The sequence below is a fragment of the Sebastes umbrosus genome, chromosome 9 (assembly GCF_015220745.1).
Source record: "Sebastes umbrosus isolate fSebUmb1 chromosome 9, fSebUmb1.pri, whole genome shotgun sequence".
In the NCBI taxonomy this organism is placed as follows: Eukaryota; Metazoa; Chordata; class Actinopteri; order Perciformes; family Sebastidae; genus Sebastes; species Sebastes umbrosus.
Window position 1 is genome coordinate 12581234 of NC_051277.1, and position 22509 is coordinate 12603742.

Consider the following 22509-nt stretch of genomic DNA (forward strand, 5'->3'; position numbering starts at 1 on the left):
AATGTTTATGTTAATCTATGTGCAATTCTTATTTGATTTTCAAATCACAAGTTATAGAACAAAATACATCTCCCAGTATTTAATAATCAGAATCAGATTTATTTGCGAAGTACATACATAAAAGGAATTTGACTCCGGTTTTATGCATTTCTCTTGATTTAGTCCTACTTTCACAGAAATAGAAATAACAGTTAGGGACAAGGACTCACAGCTGTATATAAAGAACCAATGACCTATTAGAAATAAAATGTCTGCATACAAGTCAAGTGTTCTGTATGTTGTAAGGTTACTCTAATTCAGTGGCTCTCAATATGGACAAGAAAAGTGATGAGAAAGGAAAAAACGTGTTTCTCATTATCTTCATCTCTTTTTTACCTCCATTTATTGTATTTTTTAGGAGTTGTGCAGGAGGTTATGTAGTCAACTTTGGGGATTATAATCATTTTTATTAAGTTAACCCCAACCAATACAGATATATTCAATTTACTCCATGTATGTTAAGGGGACTCAATGCTGCATACAAGTTTAATATCCTGGTAAACCACACCTGATGGTTATGGTGCATTCACCTGCTCCTCGGATGTTCCCATTTCTTGAGTTGGGAAGTCGTTCTTCTGACTTTGTTGTGTTCATGAGCTTAATTTAGTAATGTGGAAAAGACGCTAAAGAAGATTTGTTGTATTTCATTGCTCAGAACGTTTAAAACAACAAGTTGATAGCTGTTAATAAATAAATATATATATATATATATATATATTTAAAACCACTAACATATTGCTTTACCTAACTTGTTATCAGGGTAATGAATAACTTTTCTAACTAATCTACATCATTCTACGTGGACAGCAACTAGTTACATAATAGGCCTACCATATTACAAATATTTACTTACATGTGAGCAGAAAAATGATATGCAAGACGTGAATTAATAAAACCTTTCTTACATCATACATATACTTTCGCCCACCATGTTTCTGCGTAATATGACAAGGAAAGTCGTGTAGGTTACCAACATTTTTGCAACCTAATGGGACATTCACATGAATTTCCCCAGTCGGGAACTCACTTTTCTGATTATTCCGACACCATTTGAATGCAGCCTTAATCACCATAATTGACTCCCTCACGTTGTGGGAGTGGTTCTCAGGTAATTGACAAACCCCATGTGCTGTGAATCCATCCAGAGCTCCTTCAGACTCCTGTCCAAGCAGTCTTAAGAGTTTCAGTGCTGACTGAGGTTGTTGTTTTTTGGTCAGGATGCCTCGTGCGCAGCCTTTTTACTCTGAATTCTTCTACCATCCTCTGACTGAGGATGTGGAGGAACTCCTGGCTCGTTTCCAGCACACTGACTCCATCAGGTATGAGGAGTTTTCAGCCATTTGGAGGGAGATGAGCTTCTCAGATGTTTTCATAGGTATCATCAGTGAGGGTGAAATGAAGAGATTCTGCAGAGTAGCGCTGGCCACAGCCGTGAAGTTCTTCCTGCCTCCATACAGCTACCAGATCAGAGTGGGAGCCTTATATCTGATGTATGGTTTGTACTATACACAACTTGCCACTCCACCTGTGCAGATTAGACTCGCCATGAAGGACTGGGCTATAGTCCAGAAGTTTATCAAGGACTCTGTGGATTCTGGGCATCAAGATATTGCTTATATAATTAAAAAGCTTGTTGCAGCCAAAGCCATACATTACGTCGCCATGCCACATTTCCTCAGCTTCCAAAAGCAGAGGAAGCCAAAGAGGGAGCCTTTGTGTGCAGAGTTTGTTGGGAGGACCACAGCTGTCCAGGAGCTCGCCTCTGCAGAGGTCCTGGTGGAGCTGGCCAACATCCAGAGCAAGTATGAGAAGCTGAAGGAGGCCACGGTGGAGGTCAAAGGCCACGCCACCATGACACATCAAGGCTTTTCCGCCGGCCTGAAAGACTGCATGTCAGAGTTCACCACGTGGCAGCAGAAGACTTTCTCACAGGATAACAAAGACAAGAACTCTGATGAGGAGGAGGAAGAAGAGGAGGAGAAGCCAGCTGAGTCCAGCAGCAGGAGGGCCAGACTCCTGTCCTCCATCAAGCAGAAGAGCTACGGCATATTCCCAGACGCGTCCAAGTCCAGGAGGCATCGACAGGTTGAGACGGTGGATTCCTCCGGCTCAGGAGCAGAGCAGCTCCAGGACACGGCGGCTCTGCAGCGAAAGAGGCCTCCGTCACTGCGAGCTCGGACCTGGCAGAGTCTCGGGTTGACGAAGGAGAACTGCAAGCTCCAGACGTGGCTCCTGAGTGCTCCTGAGCAGGAGAGGGTCCCAGTAAAGAGGACCAGCCACACGGCACCTTTCAAAGCATGATGGGAAGAGAGGGAGGAGGACGTTCAGCTCCACAAAGAAGTTCTGTTCTTTGTTTTTTGTTCTTCCAGGTTAAATAAAGGAAAATAAACCTTTTAAGTTTGATAAACAGTTGGATTTGAGTTGATTTTCACTGGGATTCTTTGATTTATTAATAAATGTATTTCATTCTCACCTTCACAATCTGGACTGTCTTGTCTTTTGTCAGGTGACTCAGCTGGTTATTTCAAACCTTGACGTCTGCACAGAAAACACCAACCAACACCACCGTTTTTGGTAGGCCTACATGCTTTTTGTTACCATATTAATGGTTTTCTTACCATGTTAATTCATGGATGTGCATGTATGATTTCAGAATCCGGTTGAGTAGAAACAAATAAGAAAATAAGAGTATTTCTGCTTTTACATAAGTAAATGATCTGAGTACTTCTTCCACCACTGGTATTATAACCAGTGGTGGAAGAAGTATTCAGAGCCAGTTAAAAGACCTGCAAGTATTATCAGCAACATGTACTTAAAGTATCAAGAACTCATTATGCAAAAAAGATTATTTGATGTTTTATTTTATAATACTCCATTACAAGTAAATGCCCTGAATTCTGAATGTTACTTAAAAGTGCAGAAATATTATCAGCAAAATGTAGTGAAAGTATCAAAAGTAAAAATACTCATTATGCAGAACAGTTGCTTTCAAAGCGTTGAATATTATATTTTTCTGTTTTCAGAATCAGAATCAGAATGGTGTTTATTGCCAGGTGTAACAGGTATACATTAGGAATTTTCTTTGGCATTATTGGTGCGAGACAAACTGTATAATAACAAAAGAATAGATAAAAACAAAAGAATAGATAAAAACGTTAGAATAAAATAATAAAAATGTACAATTTACAAATAAGCTATAAACATGATATAAAGATTTTATTTAAAGTTTTTATCACTAACATACATTTTAATGTTGTACTGCTTCAATTTGGAGTCAATTTGAAATTCTTTATACTACTGGGTGGATTAGTAATACAGTAATTCATCATACCATAAAAGCATAAGTTTTTTGTTTATTTTAGTCTATGTAATTAGTAAATAGTGGCTGTAACATGTCGCCCTCAAGCGGTGAGATTGTAACACTGCATCAACAAAAGTGGTGCTCTTCATACCGGAAGTATCGTTTGGAGGAGTTTCCTCGGTAGTGGCGAGAAGGTAGCCCGCAAACTGTGGAAACTCTCGCGAGATTGTTAAGGTTAAGCCGTTGATCTCGAATAGTTAAGGTCGTCGGGGCAGCGAGTCTCGCGAGAGTTTGTGCATGTTTTTTTGCAGATTTCGCGGTTTGCGGGTCCCCATTTAGACCCGACCGGGGTTCCTCCTCAGACAGCTTCCTGTCTTGTTAATCCACTTGTTGAGTAGCTTGAGGAAGAAGAGGAGGATTCAAAGTAAAAACTTCCACTCAAAGTCAACAACAATGGCGGAAACGGACGGGTAATAAGCATCATGTTGGGTCTGAGGGAAGCCGGTGTCGTCGGTGCTTCCGTCGCGGTCGCTGGAGGAGTCGCTTATCTGATCTGGACCTTCACCTCCTCCTCCTCCTCCTCCTCCGGGGAGGAAGAGAAGAAGCCTGAAACACGACCGGAGAAAGACGGTCAAAGTGCCGAAGAGGAGCCGGAGAGAAGAGGGGAAGCTGTCGTGGTCCCTGCTGCTGAAGCTCCGCTTGTTGCTGCTGAAGCTCCGAAAGCACCGGAGGTAAGACACGTTACCGGGACACACCTTCATGAAGACACATTTCTAACGTTACACTCTAAATACAGCAGCTACAGAAGATATATTGTGTTTTAGGTTTGCCTTTTTAATCATGAACATCATCCAGACTTTATAAACTACTACTAAAATCAGCTAGATACCTTTTTTAATTTTTATGGTTACAACAGTAACAAGTTCAGGCAAGTTGTCTGAGGGGTTGCTGTGGGGAATTCTGGGAAATGTAGTTATCACACTGACTGAAATATATTAAGTTAAACAATTAATTGGTTAGTTGAGTGTCAGAAAATTAACAACTTTTCTAATTTAACAATTCATTTTAGTTTAGTCATCATTTTAGTAATTTCTTCATGCAAAAATACCAACATGTCACTAGTTCCAGGCTCTTAAATGTGAATATTTGACAGTAAATTGAATCATTTGGGCTCTGGGAGACTGTGATGGACATTTCCCCCCCTTTTTCTGACATTTTACAGACCAAAAGACTAATAATTAATCAGGAAAATATTTTGCAAATGAAGGGATAATGAAATGGTTAGTTACAAATCTCAAATATACATACATTAACATTTTTTCTTTCTTATAAACTCTGTGTCACATCACTGTCTTGAAAATATTTTTTTGTATTGGCTGTGGGTCCAGTTATCGCATCCCAAAAGTTGAGAAAAAAACATATATTAAATAGATTAAACAATAAACTGAGCATGAAAAAAATATGCATTTTACGGAAAATTACTAACAATACAATACAACTATAGATCATTTTCTTGATGAAAAATGCCCATTACAGTTCAAGGTGATGACTTAAAATTATTATTTTTGATTTATATTGATGTTACAAAAGAAAAGCAGAAAATCGTCACATTTTAGATGATAGATACTTTATTTATTCCTTTGGGAAAGAATAGTGCAAAAACAAATGTCAAACACAAGTAAGTACTAACATAAAAGTAAAAAAAAAAGTGCCCCTTGAAGCATGCACATGCTTAAAGAGGCCAACTTTTTTGCAACCATTTTTGTCTGACAACTGACTTAAAACAGTAAATCAATTACCAAAATTGTTGTAGTTAAATTTCTGTATACATGTTTCAGCTCTATCGTATCAAACTGTCAGGCACTGAAAGTTGCTATTCAATGCAGATTCTTTTTAGTGTTTAGTTATTGATTGATCAAATGTTACTGATTTTTAAGACTATGCTTTAGTCTATGTCTAAGTTTTTGTACAACTGCTTTATGTTAGGGCAATATTCAATATTTTCATCTGAGTTTACTTAGGCTTATTTTTCTAAATAGAAACAAGAGTTTTGTGTAAAAGCATTTCTCAAAGTTCGGTATCAAATAAGTATCTTTATGGTATCAGTACAGAACTCGTGTATCACATAATATCCAGCCATAATCTAATATGTACTGGTCTGTGTGTGCTGCAGTCCAAGCCTGTGGAGTCAGCGGGGACCCAGGTTCTGGTTCTGGGTCTGGATGGAGCCGGTAAGACCAGCCTGCTGCACTGTTTGTCCACCGGTGTCCTGGAGCAGGACATGCAGCCGACGCAGGGCTTCAACGCCGTCTCCATCAACAGAGAGGATCTGCACATCGAGTTCCTAGAAAGTAAGTCTCAACTCAAAAACTGATTATCAACAATGTCACTTCTGCTTCATGTCAGTCATGAGTTTGATGTCATATGTGTCTGTCAGTTGGAGGTAAAGAGGATCTACGGCCGTACTGGCAGAAATACATGTCCAGGGCCCTGCTGCTGGTGTTTGTGGTCGACTCCTCCAACCCACAGCTCTTCCCCGTCGCTATGAAGCATTTACATGAGCTGCTGGCGTCCGACCCCCGCCTGCCTTTAATGGTACTGGCCAACAAACAGGTGAGTGTGACAGAAACACTCTCCAGAACAAAAGGCCTCTTGTCCTCGAAGGACTTTCAACAGTTCATAATTAGAGACTTTCGTTTACACACCAGCTGCAACGAACGATTATTTTCATTATCAATTTATGTACCGATTACTTTCTCAATTAGGCGTTTGGTCTAAAAATTGTCAGAAAATAGTGTAAAGGGTCCATCACAGTTTCCCAGGTTCCAAGGTGACATCTTCAAATGTCTTGTTTGTCCGAACAAAACTCCATAATGCAAATATATTCTGTTTTAATCATCAACATAGTTGCAGAGTTCATTTTCCGTCAATCAACAAATTGATTAATCGTTTCAGCTATTGTGTTCAGATGGGATTTTATTGTTTCGGTTCAGAAATGTGTAAAAGTGTGATCCAAATGTAAGTCATAGCATCACCACTAAAATGTAAAACACATGATTGTAACCTGCTTTCACTACCAAATTGATGACGTATTTAATATATGGAGTAACAGTGTGTCTGCACAGAAGACGTTTCAGCTGTGTTTTTCAGTTGATCGTCTCACTAGCATCTGAGGGAACAGATTCACTCCTCAATCCAGCTCTTTACACAGAAGCCGTAACAGCTCGCACTTCATTTGCACTGTACCCGGGTAAACGAGACCCAAAGCACATTAACGTACTCTGATTCCATGAAAAGTGTTTGCAAACACAGGAGTAAAACAGGCCGTTTTAAAGGTCTAACAATCAGACACAGACACTATTTGAAGGATTTTAAAATTCCTCATCACCAATACAGCCACATAGACTGCACACATTTTCACAAAGATTGTCTCATTTTATTATAAACAAAAAGTCATGCCATAAGAATAATTAAAGATGCTGCATTCTCACAAATCTGGTAAAGAGAGTTTTGAGTAGATATGTTAGTTTTGATTTAAAAAAAAAGTCAAAGTAACATTGTACACAGTTGGAGAAACACAGTTGGGTTTTTTTGAGGAAATTCTGTGAAGTTTTTGTGAATTTATTTGTATCAAAATAAATAAATACATATTTAGTATGAAAGCATATCTTTTGTTTTATCAGAACTCAATTGTGTCAGTGGAAAAAAATGATCAAAATATATTTTTGTTAATCAGATTTTATAAATCTTACATGAATTCAACATCGTAATAATTCTGCCTTTTAATCCAAGAAAAGCTGATAACACATCTCATACATTGAAAGAAAGGAAAAGAGGATGCTTTACTTACATCATCTGAAACCACTTAGAAGGTAGTTTCCCTGCTGCTTTCAGAGGCCCTTCAACCGCATCCGCCCCTGTCCAGTACAGAGCAAATATCCTCTGATGTATCTTTTATAATAAAGTAAGGGGATGATTAAAAATTCCACCCAGATGTGTCCTCATGTTTGTCTGATGTTTCCAGGACCTTCCAGGAGCCTGCAGCATTACCGACCTCCATGACGCCCTGTCTCTGTCTGAGGTCGGAGACCGCAGGTTGTTCCTCATCGGTACCTACGTGAAGAAGGGCGAGGCAGAGCTCAGCTCCGGCGTTCAGGATGCTCGGGACCTGATCATCCAGATGGTTTGTGACGGCAGATAAAACACTCACTTAGCCCTGGGTTTTTGATAAAAAAAAATGTAATAGGTTCTCTGCATCTTTTCATCTAAATGTTCTCACTACACCAGGTCAGCTGAAACTCTTATTTATTTATGAGAAACTTAAAATGTGTTTGTTGTTTTGGTATGACAAAGCTAGGATTATAAAAGTCCTACATTTTTGATTTGGAAGTGTAAAACTTCACTGAATTTGACAACTATTTTCTTGTTTCACCGTTACCAAAAGACCGAATCTTAAAGGGATAGTTTGGGTGTTTGAGGTACTTATCCATAGTCAGTGTATTACCTCCATTAGATGACGGTCGGCCAGCAGCTGCTGTGGACGGGGCCGGTAGCAAAACATATTTTAGCCACCTAAAAGAATGTTACACATAAAAATATCAATATTAGTTTAAATGTACGCTATATTATGAATATTTTCACCTCTTTACCTCGGGGAACTGAAGCTGTTGTATCCATCTATACTTCCTTCAAAACTGCCAGACTCCATCAACAAAAACAGTAATTTTACCTTGCAGAACATGGGAGTTGCTGGTATTCGTACTAACCAAAGTCACACAATCGAGGCAACGGTAGACCAGCAACTCCTGTTATAAATATATATAAACGTATAGAATATCAAACATGTATTGATTTTTTTTTTTTAGGTGGGCCTTTCTTATAGGTGGCTAAAATATGTTTCACAGCAGTACATCACTTAGTATCCTTGCTCCTGTTGGTTTCTCCAAACTGGGGGAGTGCTGACCGTCATCTACTGTAAGAAATACACTGACTATAGATAAGTACCTCATACAAGCCCACTTCAAAACACCCAAACTATCCCTTTAATAAATGAGTTGTGTTAATTTAATTGGGGGCCTACAGGACACTCCTAACAACTTGTGTTCAAATGTTATCTTCACCAAAGATTTATTCTCATCCAGGCAGGTGACGAGTTTCACCAATAGATCATGAATGTTTCTCTATACAAAGACTGCTTCTTTCTCCTCATGTCATTTAAGCACTGTAGATGATGAATCACGAGCAACTCTAGAAGCAGTTCAGCCTTCAGGTTTTAATGCAGATTGTCAGATGGTACACAATCACAGTGGATTTATTTCAGGCCATCTGTGTTGTGTAGCTGCAGGATGCAGCTTTTATCACCAGCAATGAGTTAACAGTCTGTTAGCATCATGGATGTAGTTTTTTATTTTAAGCAAATTTATTTTTCTGATTTGGACTGTATCATAATGATTGTCACGATTCACAGAATATTCAATACCTCGACATAAAGACTTAAAGCTGTACTGTGCAGCATTTTCATATCAAATACGAGAGTACAAAGTGAGGCTCCCATCCCTTCTGATGAAGAAACAAACCTTAAGGCTGCTGTGATGGTACATGACATGATTTATGAGTATTTAAATTATCATTTTTCAAACAGTGACCTCTTTCAGCCATGTGGGGCCGCCAACATGCAAACTTGACTCTTACAGCTTTAATAAAAAGAAGACATTAAACTTCTTTTCCCTTTGTCAAGCTCTCTGATGTTTCATTAATATTTAAAATAAACGGAGTTGTTGAACGGAGCAGGTAAAGTGGATATTTCCCTTCAATAATCAGCTGTTTTATCGTCATTTTACAGATGACAGCTTTAAAACATTATTGCTTTTATGACACAAGTTCATTGTTAAATACTTTGATAAGTGTCAAGGCTTTATCTTAAAAAAGGGAATTTACTTTATCTTAAAAAATAACTCCGAAAACAGAAATATAAACCAGATTTCATTGTCTTTCTAGATGTCTTTTGGATTAGTGTTGTGTTTTTGCTTGTTCAGAGAGATGCGCTCAGCTGCTTGTTTTGTTGTCTTAATACTGTTTTATTCGGTGATATATGTTTAATTAACCACTCTTAACTTTGGGATGAAGGGGAATTATGTTGTTGATGTGTGCAAAGCCTTCATGTGTACCATTTCTTTTTTAGGAATTTAAATGTTTCAAAGAGCACATTTTCTTAAAAATTCATCCACATTTTCAGAGCGTTTTTTCCAATACCAAAACATCTCAACAAACAGTATTGTGTGAACAGTTTGATTGTCTTATATACAGTTTTTTCACAATTTAATAAATTGTTTCCACTAAATTTATTGGTGTGTTTTATTGTAACCTTGTGTGACCTTCCACATACAGTCTTGCTTATGAGTATAAAACTAATAACAGCTTATCTGAGGATGCAGACTGACATGTGAGGAAGAACCTTTTTCAAACATTGCCATCAGAGCACTTTTAATCCAGCAGCCGCCGTCACCGCTGATCACGTATCACTTTCTTTTTAACGGAAGTCTTGAGACGATAAGATGGCATTGAGTGTGCAGACTCCAGTTTCAAGGAGTCCTCAGGTGTGATGGTGGTTGCTAAGGACTCCTGGCTCCATAGCAACAGCAGGAGATTAGTGTGACACCATCAACAGGCAGCAAGCCGACACATCCAGCCTACTGCAAGTTTAGATGATGACTGGAAAACAAGGTAAATCTACTAACTTGTTATGTCTTCAAATATTTTTAGTCTTGTATTATCAGTCTAATTTCTTTTCTTGTTGTTTCTTGCAGGGTTTCAGTCCAGCTTCGGTCCATCAGACAGGTGAAGTCACTTCATTTTTATATGAATTTCTTACTTTTTTAAGATGCAGCTACAAAAAGTTTACAAATCTGGATCAGTTTGTTATAGTTATGGATAATAATGGCTAATTATAAGTAACCTTGAATAATTGCCAGTGTGTTTGTCTGCTCATTTATTTGTTTATTTATAATTTCTATATATATTCCATAGTAGTTTATCATATGTATAACTCTACACACTTATAGTTAGCCAGAAATAGGAAATAAACTGTTGAAGTAGTTGACTGTAATAATGGATAAGGAGTTGGGAACCACATATTGCAATGTACTGTATATATAACATAGTTTTTTAATGTCATCTCTAATTTCCTTATTTTATTTTTTATCTATTTCATTCAAACAGTTGTTTTTCTGCTTTTCTTAAGTCTGTCTCTGTGCTGCTGTAAGTTAATCTGAATTTCCCCCTCAAGTTTTGCCTTATTTCCGTCTTGGATACACAGTTCAAATGGCTAATAGCTAACTAAAATTATGGGTAACAGTTGAAATTTCATTTATTTAATTTAATTTTTTTATTTTTTATTTGATGGGGACAGAGCACATTAATGAACATCAGTATAAAATACAAGATGTAAACGTGCCAGAGTTGGCAAGAATGCTAATTTACATCCATAGTCACTAGGCAGGTAACAAAAACAGAAATTATTAGTAATAAGTAATTAATTAACAGTTGAAATAGCAACAACAAATGTATAAGGAACCACTGGTCGTAAGTTTTGCAATGTGTATATATCTTTTTAATGTCATCTCTTGATTTATCTTAATTTCCTTTCTTTTATTTTTTATCTATTTCATATTTTTATTTGCTTTTCTTACCTCTTAGTCTCTGTGCTGCTATAATGTGAATTTCCCTCATGTTTTGTCTTATTTTTGTTAGTATATAAACATGATGAATGACATATTATAACAAAGTTATTACATGGCGGTGTTGACCTCTCAATTCTGATTGGTTAATCATGACGTTCTACGGTCTGTTATTTTTTTATAGCAGATATGGACGCAGTGCTCGGACCGTTTTTGTGTCAAATTATTGATTTCTTAAGTAAGTAGCCGTGTAATAAGCGGGATAATGTACAGCTAGCTGGTCATTGTTGTGAAAGAAACCCCTTCAGGGCGATGAGAGACCGCCGCATCGCCCTGTTGGGGTTTCTTTCACAACAATGACCGGCTCGCTGTACATTATCCCTTACTTGTAATTATATAAAATGTGTCTTCATAGGGGAAGTTATAATTGTTGAAAATACTGTACATTAATAGACACTTGAATATCCTTATGTCTGCTAATATACCTACATTGTAATGTCTTATTAACAGTTTATCATGTTTATATACTGCTCAAAAATGGTGAATATGGGGTGTTAAAGTGAAGTGTTACCTATATTATTTATATCTTACTATGTCCATATACCTTCCTGAGGCTTCATCGTGGAATATAGGAAAAGTTGAAGTAAACTTTTTTCTAACAGTCAGTCCTGCAAAATGAAAAACCTGTCATGAAGATGTACGACTCACGGATCTAAAACTTCACAGTTGTGTCTTTGACTTTGATTAGTGGCCACGATGAGGTTCAGAGTTCGAAGCCAACTTTTTTTAACCGACCAGTTTATGTCACAGCTCTGCCAGAAAGAGGAAAAACCCTCAACACAGACGGGAAACCCACTGAGTGATTGCATGTTCCCCCTGGGCCCAAAGTCTCTGAATTACACTGGTATTTAAAGCTGATTTGTGTTTTTTGGGAATGTTATGTTTTCTTGGCAGAATCTCGGAGCTGGCGCTGCACAAAACCTCAAAAACAGTTTCGACCACGGCTCCTTGGTGAGTAGCTGAGTCATACAAATTTTTTCCTCTTGATTAAAATCGGATTCATTCTTGCATATTGTAAAAACAAACATCTCTGATACCACAAGATTTATCACAGTGGCCTCTGTTCATTGTATTCTTCTCGGTCTGTAAACATTGTCAGCGTTGCAGCGTGTTCCAGCTGTTACATCATATGAAATTGCATGTTTGCTCATCGATCTAGTGTGAAATTGACTCCAGCAGCCTCTATGGTCAGCGTTTCCTTCCTTGAGTGCCGTTTCTTTAAACTACATAATTAAAGACAGATGCCTGGCACACTTTGTGTGTGTTGTTAAAAGGGCAAAACAATAGGAAAATGAACAGTGGTCACATTTGATTGAAAGTGTCATTATTTCACTTGGAAAATATTTATTCTGCTTCTACACCAACTGCCATAATCTCATCTCCTTCCTGGAAACTTTTTTCATCTCTTCATTGATCAGTGAGAGGCTGGTCTGGGGCAACCAGGAGCCAATATGGTCTCCCTCTGCTTCAGCGCTCGGAGCCGTTCCAAGTGCAAGAATCCAATACCTAGCCAAGCACAAAAGAGACTTCTCAGCATGGGAGGACCACCGGAGGTAACTGTAGCCTGTCTGCACCACAAACATTATTGATGACTCTTATCAAAAAGGCATGAGAGGGGTTTGTTTGTGTTCTTGCTCCAGACGAGCCTTTTATGCCGAGCTGCATCGACATATTTGAGAAAATGTTTGCAGAGCTGAATCAGTAATGTCTTTTAAAGTCCCTCTTTGGCACAGAGTTGATTCAGGAAACTGCAAAGTGATGTTCAGGACTGATGCCAGCTGATCAGAAGTGATCACCCCCAGAGAGCCGTCAGGATCAATTAGTGGACGAGAAGCTGTGATGGCAGCTATACAGAGGCTTTTATTTTGATATTGTTTGTTGTTTCCCCCCTCGCCTCGGCTGTCAGATTAAAAGCACAGTGTGATTCAATCAGAAGCCCACACAGGAAGTGCAGCTCCCGGAACAAATAATAGTAATTTACTGTAATTTAAGATGACAGCGATCACCTGCTGGTTTGTGTCGAAGCAGGAAGTTCATCAGAGATTCACATTGTTGATTTAGGCTGCTGAATACATACACTATGAATATATATTGGATTATCTGAATACTAAATCTAGATTGTGATAAATACTGTATATTCTGTTACTTCTGATAAATACACCGCTGTTCCACATCTAATCACATCAGTCTGCAGTCAAGAAGTCTACTTTGTTAATTTCTAATCTGATTATCTGGCAGACTGTCTGGTCCTCGTCCACAAAATCAAATATCACAATATTACCGGTGTAGCCTGATACCTCAGTATCAATAGTGTGGTGAAATGTAGGGTATGGCAGCTGGTGCTTTCATTTAATATCAGGCTGCAACTACGGATCATTTTCATTATGGATTAATCTGCAGATTAATTATTTTTATAATAATTATTATTATAATTCTTTTGGTTTATAAAATAGCGAAAAATGCCCATTGCATCCAACAGTGTAAAACCCAAAGATACGTAGTTTGCAGTGATTATAAAGTAGAGAAAAGCAGAAAATCCTCACAATAGAGAAGCTGGAACCAGTGAATGTTTGGCTTTTTTGCTTAACTTGAGCAATTAATCAATTGTTAAAATGTTTTGCAGATGAATTTTCTGTCGATCGACTCGTAGTGACAAAACAATTACACCATTTATCGATATGCCAGTCGACAAAACATAATCAACAACAATCTTGATAGTTGATTAATTTTTAAAGTCATTCATTAAGCAAAAAATCACTTGCTGGTCCCAGCTTCTCAAATGTTAGAATAATGCTGCTTTTCTCTGTTTTACATAATTTTAAGATATTACGGCTTATTAAGGCCATTGGATGTTTTTTCTAGTAAATTAATGACTTTGCAAATCTGAGAATGTTTTAGTAATTTTTCTCATAAATTTGTGAATTTAATCTCAGAGAATTTCTGAGTTTCTCGTAATTTTGTTTTTGTAAATTTACAATTTTAGTCTTGGAAATTCCGATTTTTTTTTTTTTCTTGGAATATTCTTTTCTTGGAATATTACTCCCCTTCCTGTAATTTTTTTTAATTTTTTTTTTTACCTACAACGGCCCTAATACACTGCCATACCAAGACCATCGGTTCCTACTGAAGGCGTGAATAATAATAAATATTATTTCAATTTGAAAACCAGCTTAGTAATTTCCTAACTGTTGCACGCTGTAGTTTTAAGCAAACATGACTCAAACAAGAGTAAATATTGCATTTTTGGGGGACTATTTTCAGTGGGATTGAATCAAAATAAACCAAAGACAATACTTGTTAGTAGGATCAATTCAATTGTTGACAATAAGAACAATATAGAATATCACCAGCCTCAACCTTAACAATCAACCAGGAATGACTTTGCAAAGACGATGCATTCCTTAAATCCTTAAACAAGATCAGAACAATGAGTCCAAATTAAATTGCCAGCAGGGAGCATTTGACCTTGTGTGTCCTCCCACTGTCTGTGTTTAAAATTTAAATGTGTTTGTGGGTACAGATGATTTTCCGCTCATATCTCCGTCATCAGCTGTGCACTGACACTCATCTATTGTTCTGTATCTCCCCTCCTCCTCCTTCCTTCTGGCTCAAGACATTCTTTTGTCCCAGACACACAACATATAATGGATGTAGTAATGGCCTCCATTTTCCTGCAGGAAGGAGGAGGAGGAGGCGGCGAAGACCCAACGTACTTCCTCCATGGCATCCCAGTACAAGCACATTGTCCGCTTGTCAACACCCTTACCCAGGCGCTGCGGCTCCCGGGAAATGAGGTAAAAGCCTCATTAGACATCAAACACAACCAGTAAAGTGAGGACAAGTGGAGCTGAACCAAACAAGCTCAGGTCCAATTAGTGCTCTGATGTTTAAGGTTATTTAAAAGCACATTATTTGGGCTTTGGGCTCAGTAAGCATTGTTTTTTCTTTAGAAATCATCACTTAAACAGACACCTATTTTTTTTTTTAAACCAATTTTGAAACATATTCATCATATCAAACAGCTCATCACTGCTTTAATGTTAATACATGTGTGCAGTATGTGCGACAGGATCATGACGAACTCTTTGAGATTTCTGTTTTTGAGATTATCTCCACTTCCAGCTCTTCACTAGATCTCCATGTCATCGGTTTTTGGCAGATTTGTGACTTCAAAACTCCAAAGCTTTCCTTCTCCCTCGGCGGGGTCCACGTACGAACCAAAGCCTAGAATACGATCGCTGCAGAATATAATATATCATATAGTTAAATACGAGAAGCAGAGGCTTCGCTCCAACACTAACGTCTCCACGCTGTATGAGGAAGCCAGCGTTTTGGACATCTGTTATTTCAGTGTCAGACTGTGGGAGAGCGAGGAGCGGAGACAATAGAGCTTATTGTCCAAAGTTCACGTCCCCCGGGACACTCGCAGACAGCCGCGGAAGTCTTTTTATAAATCCTGAACACAGCAGCACATGTTGTAGGACATGAAGATAGACTTATACAGGGTTTACATTCTGAATGCAATACACAAAATGAGTATTTGTAATTTAGATAGTAGACATTACATTGATTGCTTCTTTTAATGCCCTACACCAAAAAATAATCATCACCAGCTGCTGAAACTTAATCCTCTCATCTTGTTGCTCCAAAAAAACAACACAAAAAAGCGAAATAAATAAATAAATAAACCAGACAAAACACAAAGCAGCATGTGGCAGATAAAAATCAGATACCTTTATTTCTAAAATTACACATATGTGCTGCTGGGGAGTAAAAGGGCTTACCTTGGTATAATGATCACTGTAGTGAAAGTTGCTATTCATTTTAAACATTAATAAGATGTGCCCTTACAAATTTGTCACCTTCTCAAATACTCAATACTGAAGTACCAGCCCTCTGTTAAAGCTAATAGTGTTATAGTCATCACTTCAACTGCTTTTTCACGGAGAGTTTCAACCGATATTTGAGAAATTGCGTCAGTTATGTAATTTTTAATGAAAATACATCTTTAGTTTGGTCTCATCGTCAAGATTCATGATTCATTATTAGCATGATTAAGTATTTCATGTGTTAATTATGTTGTTTATTGAGAGATTGGGACTTGGAGCAGATGAGGCACATCCTAGGTCAACAGAGTATCAACCGATATTTTAGAAATTCCACCAGTTATATAATATTTTTCTCATGAAAATACAGCTTAGAAAGGCATTTAGTTTGGGGACATCTTGTCTTGAAGTCTTGTTTTTCTTAAAAATAAATGTCAGAACGTGTTAAGCGTTGAGATTCATGACATTTTCTTGAGATTTTGTTTATTTATTATCTTTATTATGTAGATAGTGGGACAGAGACATGTTAAGATCCCCAGTTTGAACCAAACCAAGAACGTTGCAGTTTCATGGTGTTCATCTTAACCACTGTGCCACGAGGATGCCACATCTGTGGTCAATACTCTGAATGTAAGGTCCACTTACTGGAGCTATTCTCTGAGCTTTTCAACTGTATTTAGCGACTGTTTTATTCTGACCCTCTGTGAGACACAGTTGAAAGCTCCAGGATAAGTAAGAGGGCCTTTATGTTTAGAATATTTACCACAGATGTACTTAAATCACTCATAGATTTTCTAGAAACAGTTGTTAGTGGAGAAAAACTGATATTTTTATGATAAAGACATCATTTTACAAGAAAGTCATAATAATATAATACATTTTAAAAGAAAAGCTCATTGATGTATCTGTTAGACACATACAGCTCAATAAAAAAACACTTGACTCTTCAAATGTTTATTTCTAGTAGTATATTAAAATGTATTTCTGCTGGTCCCAAAGGCCTCCTCACACCCCTCAGTGTGAGAAGAACTGTCCTATCTGGCACGTCGATCTCAGCATGAGGACTGTTGTGATCACACCGCGACTGCTGCAGCTCTCCAACCCCAAACAGGACCATCCTGACTTCCAAAGAGACAGAGAGGTAAGATCCTACAGCACTTACACACTTAGAAAAAAACCACAGGCAATGCTAAGTGGTAATGTTGGCTGACAAGTTGCAATAGTTGCAATACATTTCTGACCCTGTCGTTTTGTGTTATTGTTAAAAGAAGCTTCTCTCCTCCAATTATCAATAATCAATGGGAACTGTTTTGTTGCAATATTGGTTTACAGGATTTTTGCATTAATGTAATAAAGTACCTTTATTTTCTGGTATTTAATTCACAGTATTAGCTGAAAAGACATTCTCTTCTGATCATTTTAATTATATAAACTTATTAAAAATAGAGATAAAAACACAGCTCACCCAGTATCAGATTAAGATTTGTTTACGCATATAAAAAAGGTAAAAATTGATATTACATAAACAACAACAAATGTGATCAAGAGGTGCAAAAAAAACTGAGGGGCTTGATCAGGGCACTCTCCAGTGCACATCTTAATCAATTATTAAAAATAGAATCAGACTTAGCTGAGGTGCTAGAGATATAGACTATCAAACTGAATGGAAAAAAAATCATCTGCACGCTCAAGTCTGTGCAAAAACTCGTTTTAATAAGCTTGCGATCAGAGAAAGCTCAAGAAAAGACTTTGATGAAGGTCTCGAAAAGCCCGTCTATTAAAAAGATTTTTGCGCAGATTGAGTGTGCAGATGTTTTTTTTTTTTCATTAAATTATATAAACTTAGACATTGAGTTTCCAGAAAGTGTATTATATCACAGTACATATTGATATCATGATGTAAACGTCAGCCAATGATAACAAATCTAGACCTTCCTCGGCCAGTTTTTCTTCAGCTGATGGTTATATTTCTAGATAATAACCACAAAGGTGTTTCCTTCGTCTGCTTGTGTTCGTCAGAGTGTTGAGTCCATCATTTCCTTCGCTTCCAAGACGGCTCGAATCTCTCAGCGAGTGGTCCAGCTGTCACGGCCCCGACTGAAGCAGGGCATCATCTGCAACGAGCTCGGCACTGTAAGAGCACCTACTTAATTATTTATTGATGCAGTTTATGCCAATTTAATAAACAGCAGAGGACTCAAAATGTCTTGTACATTCTTTCAAAAATAGTCTTGGATGAAACAAACATCTCAACAAAACAAGAACAGATCTCACTGTACGGCTGCATGCTTGACATCACTCATCAATCAAATATGTTCCAGCTGTTTGATCCAGCTCTCTGTCATAAACTGTAGAGCTGTTTTCACATGATGAGTAGTTCTTTCAATTATATATGGAATTTTCCAATCATTGTCATCAGCCAAATTACTGTTCGATGCGTCCTCTGCTTACACGCCATTGCCAGATTTTTTTATTGGCTGTCCTTATGATCTGTGGTTTTGCAGTCTGGCTCTTATTTTGATGGATGAATCACATAATGACGTACAGAAAAATGTATAATGACAAAAGATCCTTTGCTTGAACAGCAGCTGAGTGTACAACATGATTAACATCTTTTAAGACATGAGTTTGGGGCCAGTAGTTTCTTTATTTTTTTTTCTGAAATGGCTGTCAGTTCTAAAACTAAATGTCTGAATCTCTAAATTCAGGTTTCTAAGGCAGCGAGGGAAGCCACAGCGAGTGCTCGTGTTGAAATGCTGGCGACACCAAAGCCACTTTCCAAGGACTACATCCCTCTTCGAGTACCAGGGTGGAGCTGAAACAACGTCTTGTCCTGCTGAGCTTCCCTCAACATCGCAACCAAGTCAGTGCTTTCCTAGTTTGTACACTTACAGTATGTGAAGCACATTCAATAAAACTTTGACAATATGATACAAAGTTCTGAAGTCAAATATATTTAGATCTTGATTTTTAAAAATGATAAAGACAGTAATGATGATCGTTGTGGACATTTAAATAAAGCCCTAAAACAAGGTGCTTTATTTACCTCGGCCATTCAGTGTTTTACAAATTATTTTGAGCTAATCAGCACTGTAAAGCTTTACGACAAGCAGTCATATAATAAAACACATAAAATGACAAAAAGAGAAGTCAAGATGACCAAACACACCAGTATTTAAGGACATGATCTAAATGACAGCATGAAAATTAACTAAAACAAATGAATTAGGGCTGTCGAAGTTAACGCGATAATAACATTCAAAATTTGTTTTAACGCCACTAATTTCTTTAACACATCAACGCAATTTGAACTCATTCAACGCATTTAAAGAGCTCTAGAGTGAAGATACTGGCATCATATGAAACTAGAAAACCCTAATGAATCCATTGGTACCAGCCATAACATACTAGCTTGATGCGAGGAGGCTAAATAACGCTCCAAAGTTATGCTAAATTTTGGCGAGGAAAAATTGGAATAGCCATTTTCAAAGGGGTCCCTTGACCTCTGACTTCAAGATATGTGAATGAAAATGGGTTCTATGGGTACCCACGAGTCTCCCCTTTACAGACATGCCCACTTTATGATAATCACATACAGTTTGGGGCAAGTCATAGTCAAGTCAGCACACTGACACACTGACAGCTGTTGTTGCCTGTTGGGCTGCAGTTTGGCATGTTATGATTTGAGCATATTTTTATACTAAATGCAGTACCTGTGAGGGTTTCTGGACAATAACTGTCATTGTTTTGTGTTGTTCATTGATTTCCAATAATAAATATATACATACATTTGCATAAAGCAAGCACATTTGCCCACTCCCATGTTGATAAGAGTATTAAATACTCTACAAATCTCCCTTTAAGATACATTTTGAACAGATAAAAAATGTGTGATTAATTTGCGATTAACGATTTTAATCGATTGACAGCCCTAAAATTACTATAAACTGTAAAAATTATTATTATTTTATTAGAAAACAAAGCTGAAAGATTATAAAATTATTAAATATGTTTAGATTCGTCTGGAGGAGAAATGTGAGTGAGAACAACCCACATTGGTGCGTCTGTTTTCTTTGCGGTTCTGTTGATGTCGTTACCATGTGTATAAAACCTTGAATAAAAAATTTGGACTGCGATACTAGAATTTATGAAAGACTGACGGTTTAAATCTCAGACCTTTTGAATATATTGGAGCGGAGAAGATGAATAATGTTGGAAATAAAAACGGCCTCAGTCCGAAGTGATCCTCAGGGTCTTTCTGCATTTATATCACAACCATGTGTGTATGAATCCTTGCACACAGACAGCATCAGTTCACTGACTTTTATTTTGAAGGTATTTTAGCCTTTTAAAGAGTTATTTTTTCCATTTTGTACCTTCTTTGTGAGTTTCACCACTTCCTGTCCATCTCTCTCTGAAGTTTTTAATTTGGGACAGATGTGTGTCTGCCATGAGCATTTTGTTTTCCCACTCATAGATATTTTGAACAGTGTCACTTCAGGCCACTGTTGTGCATCCATGTGCAGTCTGAGTGTGAGAACATTTTACCAAAGCCTTTCAGAAGCTTCCCTTTCCCCTTTCAGAGGTCATGACTTTCGGAAAATACCGCAATCTGGCCACATAGTTTACAAAGGGTGCCAGGGCTTCATCTTGGAAATCCACTGTAATCCCGTGTACAGTTGTGTGAGCGAGTGTTACATAAAACATAGTCACAGTTGACGTGTTCAGAGGTTGAGGCCCTGTGCTGTAATTTCATTTGGAGCGCTTCAGGCATGGGGCAGCCAACGTGGGCTTTAGATCAAGTCAGGTTTGTGGCCCAGCACGGCTCGGCTAGACATCAGAGGGGATTGAACCGACACCCCACTGGGTGGCTAATCTGGGATTAGCCTGCCGCGATCGTGACCTGGGACTACAAGGTAGTGGGGAGATGGGGACAAACATTAAAAAAAAGAAAGCTGACTTTTAGTTTAACAATATTTTTCAGAGGAGGAAATTTGTTGGAGTGTAACCTTCAGTAACCAGGTGGAGCTAAAAGATCTTCTTCGTCTGTCAACAAATAGTTCTGTTTACAGTCAGTGTTTATCACCAAAACGTATTGTGTGTGTTAGGGCTGGGACGATACACCGATTTCCCGATTCAATACTATCATGATACTTGGGTGCCGATTCGATATGTATTGGGTTTAATTTTTTTAATTTTTTGTCGTAGGCTGGGGTTGATTGGGATCCCTGATGATCCTGTTGGACTTCATCCTACACCGTTGGGTGTAGAGGTCCTCCAAGAATGGCAGCTCCGTCCGGATGATGTGAGGGCGGTGATGCAGCCGGTCAGGATACCCTCGATGGTGCACGTGCAGAAGTGTCCTGGAATCCATGTTGATCCTGCTCAACCTGCGAGGAAGAAGAGCCGTTGTCTCGCTGTCTTGGTGATGATGTCTCTGCGGTGAGTTTTTCTTATAATGACTGTTTTTGACATACTATGACTTTTTTTTCGACATAATATACAGTACCATGACTTTTTTCTACACAATATACCATGACATTTTTTTTTACATACTATACCAGGACTTTTTTTCGACATACTATACTATGACTTTTTTTTTTTTTTTTTCGACATGCTGTACTATGACTTTTTTATGACTTTTTTTTCGAAATACTGTACTAGGACTTTTTTCGACATAATATACCATGACTTTTTTCTACACAATATACCATGACTTTTTTTTTTACATACTATACCATGACTTTTTTTCGACATACTATACTATGACTTTTTAAAAAAAAAAATTCAACATGCTGTACTATGACTTTGTTTGACTTTTTTTTCGAAAATACTATACTATGACTTTTTTACTTTTTTTCGACATTCTATACTATGACTTTTTTTCGACATAATATACCATGACTTTTTCTTTGACATACTATACTATGACTTTTTTATGACTTTTTTTTCGACATAATATACTATTACTTTTTTTCTACATAATATACCATGACTTTTTTTTCGACATACTATACTATGACTTTTTTCAAGCTTTTTTTTTTTACATACTATCCTATGACTTATTTATGACTTTTTTTTTTAAATACTATACAATGACTTTTTTATGACTTTTTTTCGACATAATATACTATGACTTTTTTTTTTTTTTTTTACATACTATGACTTTTTTTCGACATACTATCGACAACGGCTTCTTCCTTGCAGCTTCAGGAGGATCAACACGGACACTTCTGCAAGTGCACCATCGAGGTTATTCTGACATCCTCACATCACCCGTGCGGAACTGCCATTCTTGGAGGACCTCTACACCCAACGGTGTAGGAAGAAGGCCAACAGGATCATCAGGGACCCCAATCACCCCAGCCTATGCCAAAAAGAAGTAAAGGGAGCCTGAGAAGATTTTTATTGAAAATGTTCTGGTTTTCTGTAATTGGTGTGCATATGATAATAAATACCTTGAAGCTATGTCTTTTATATGAAAAAAAGTCACAGTTTAATATCTCGAAAAAAGTCATTGTATAGTATTTAAAAAAAAATCATAAAAATGTCATAGTATAGTATGCAATAAAAATGTTATAAACAAGTCATAGTATAGTATGTTAAA

General features: G+C 37.5%; 3 protein-coding genes across 4 annotated transcripts; all 3 read left to right on the forward strand.

Moving 5' to 3' along the window:
- The first annotated feature begins 1123 nt into the window (after positions 1-1123).
- LOC119494910 (snRNA-activating protein complex subunit 1-like) lies at positions 1124-2340 on the forward strand. The gene has a single exon (XM_037781138.1). The coding sequence runs from the start codon at positions 1258-1260 to the stop codon at positions 2338-2340; it is 1083 nt and encodes a 360-aa protein (XP_037637066.1). The 5' UTR covers positions 1124-1257.
- Positions 2341-3655: 1315 nt separating this feature from the next.
- arl9 (ADP-ribosylation factor-like 9) lies at positions 3656-7912 on the forward strand. Its single transcript, XM_037780221.1, has 4 exons — positions 3656-4071; positions 5514-5691; positions 5778-5953; positions 7365-7912. The coding sequence occupies exons 1-4, from the start codon at positions 3823-3825 to the stop codon at positions 7539-7541; spliced, it is 780 nt and encodes a 259-aa protein (XP_037636149.1). The 5' UTR covers positions 3656-3822; the 3' UTR covers positions 7542-7912.
- A 2036-nt stretch (positions 7913-9948) lies between these two features.
- LOC119494785 lies at positions 9949-22301 on the forward strand. Of its 2 annotated transcripts, none has more exons than XM_037780914.1 (10): positions 9949-10063; positions 10147-10177; positions 11971-12027; positions 12495-12629; positions 14754-14870; positions 16902-17043; positions 17922-18035; positions 18611-18765; positions 21111-21344; positions 22110-22301. In XM_037780914.1, exons 1-8 carry the CDS (start codon positions 10045-10047, stop codon positions 18719-18721), a joined length of 726 nt encoding a protein of 241 aa, XP_037636842.1. In that variant the 5' UTR covers positions 9949-10044; the 3' UTR covers positions 18722-18765; positions 21111-21344; positions 22110-22301. The 2 variants fall into 2 exon arrangements, with proteins under 2 accessions (XP_037636842.1, XP_037636843.1); XM_037780915.1 differs by having other exon boundaries at positions 9991-10063; positions 14758-14870.
- The last annotated feature ends 208 nt before the right edge of the window (positions 22302-22509 follow it).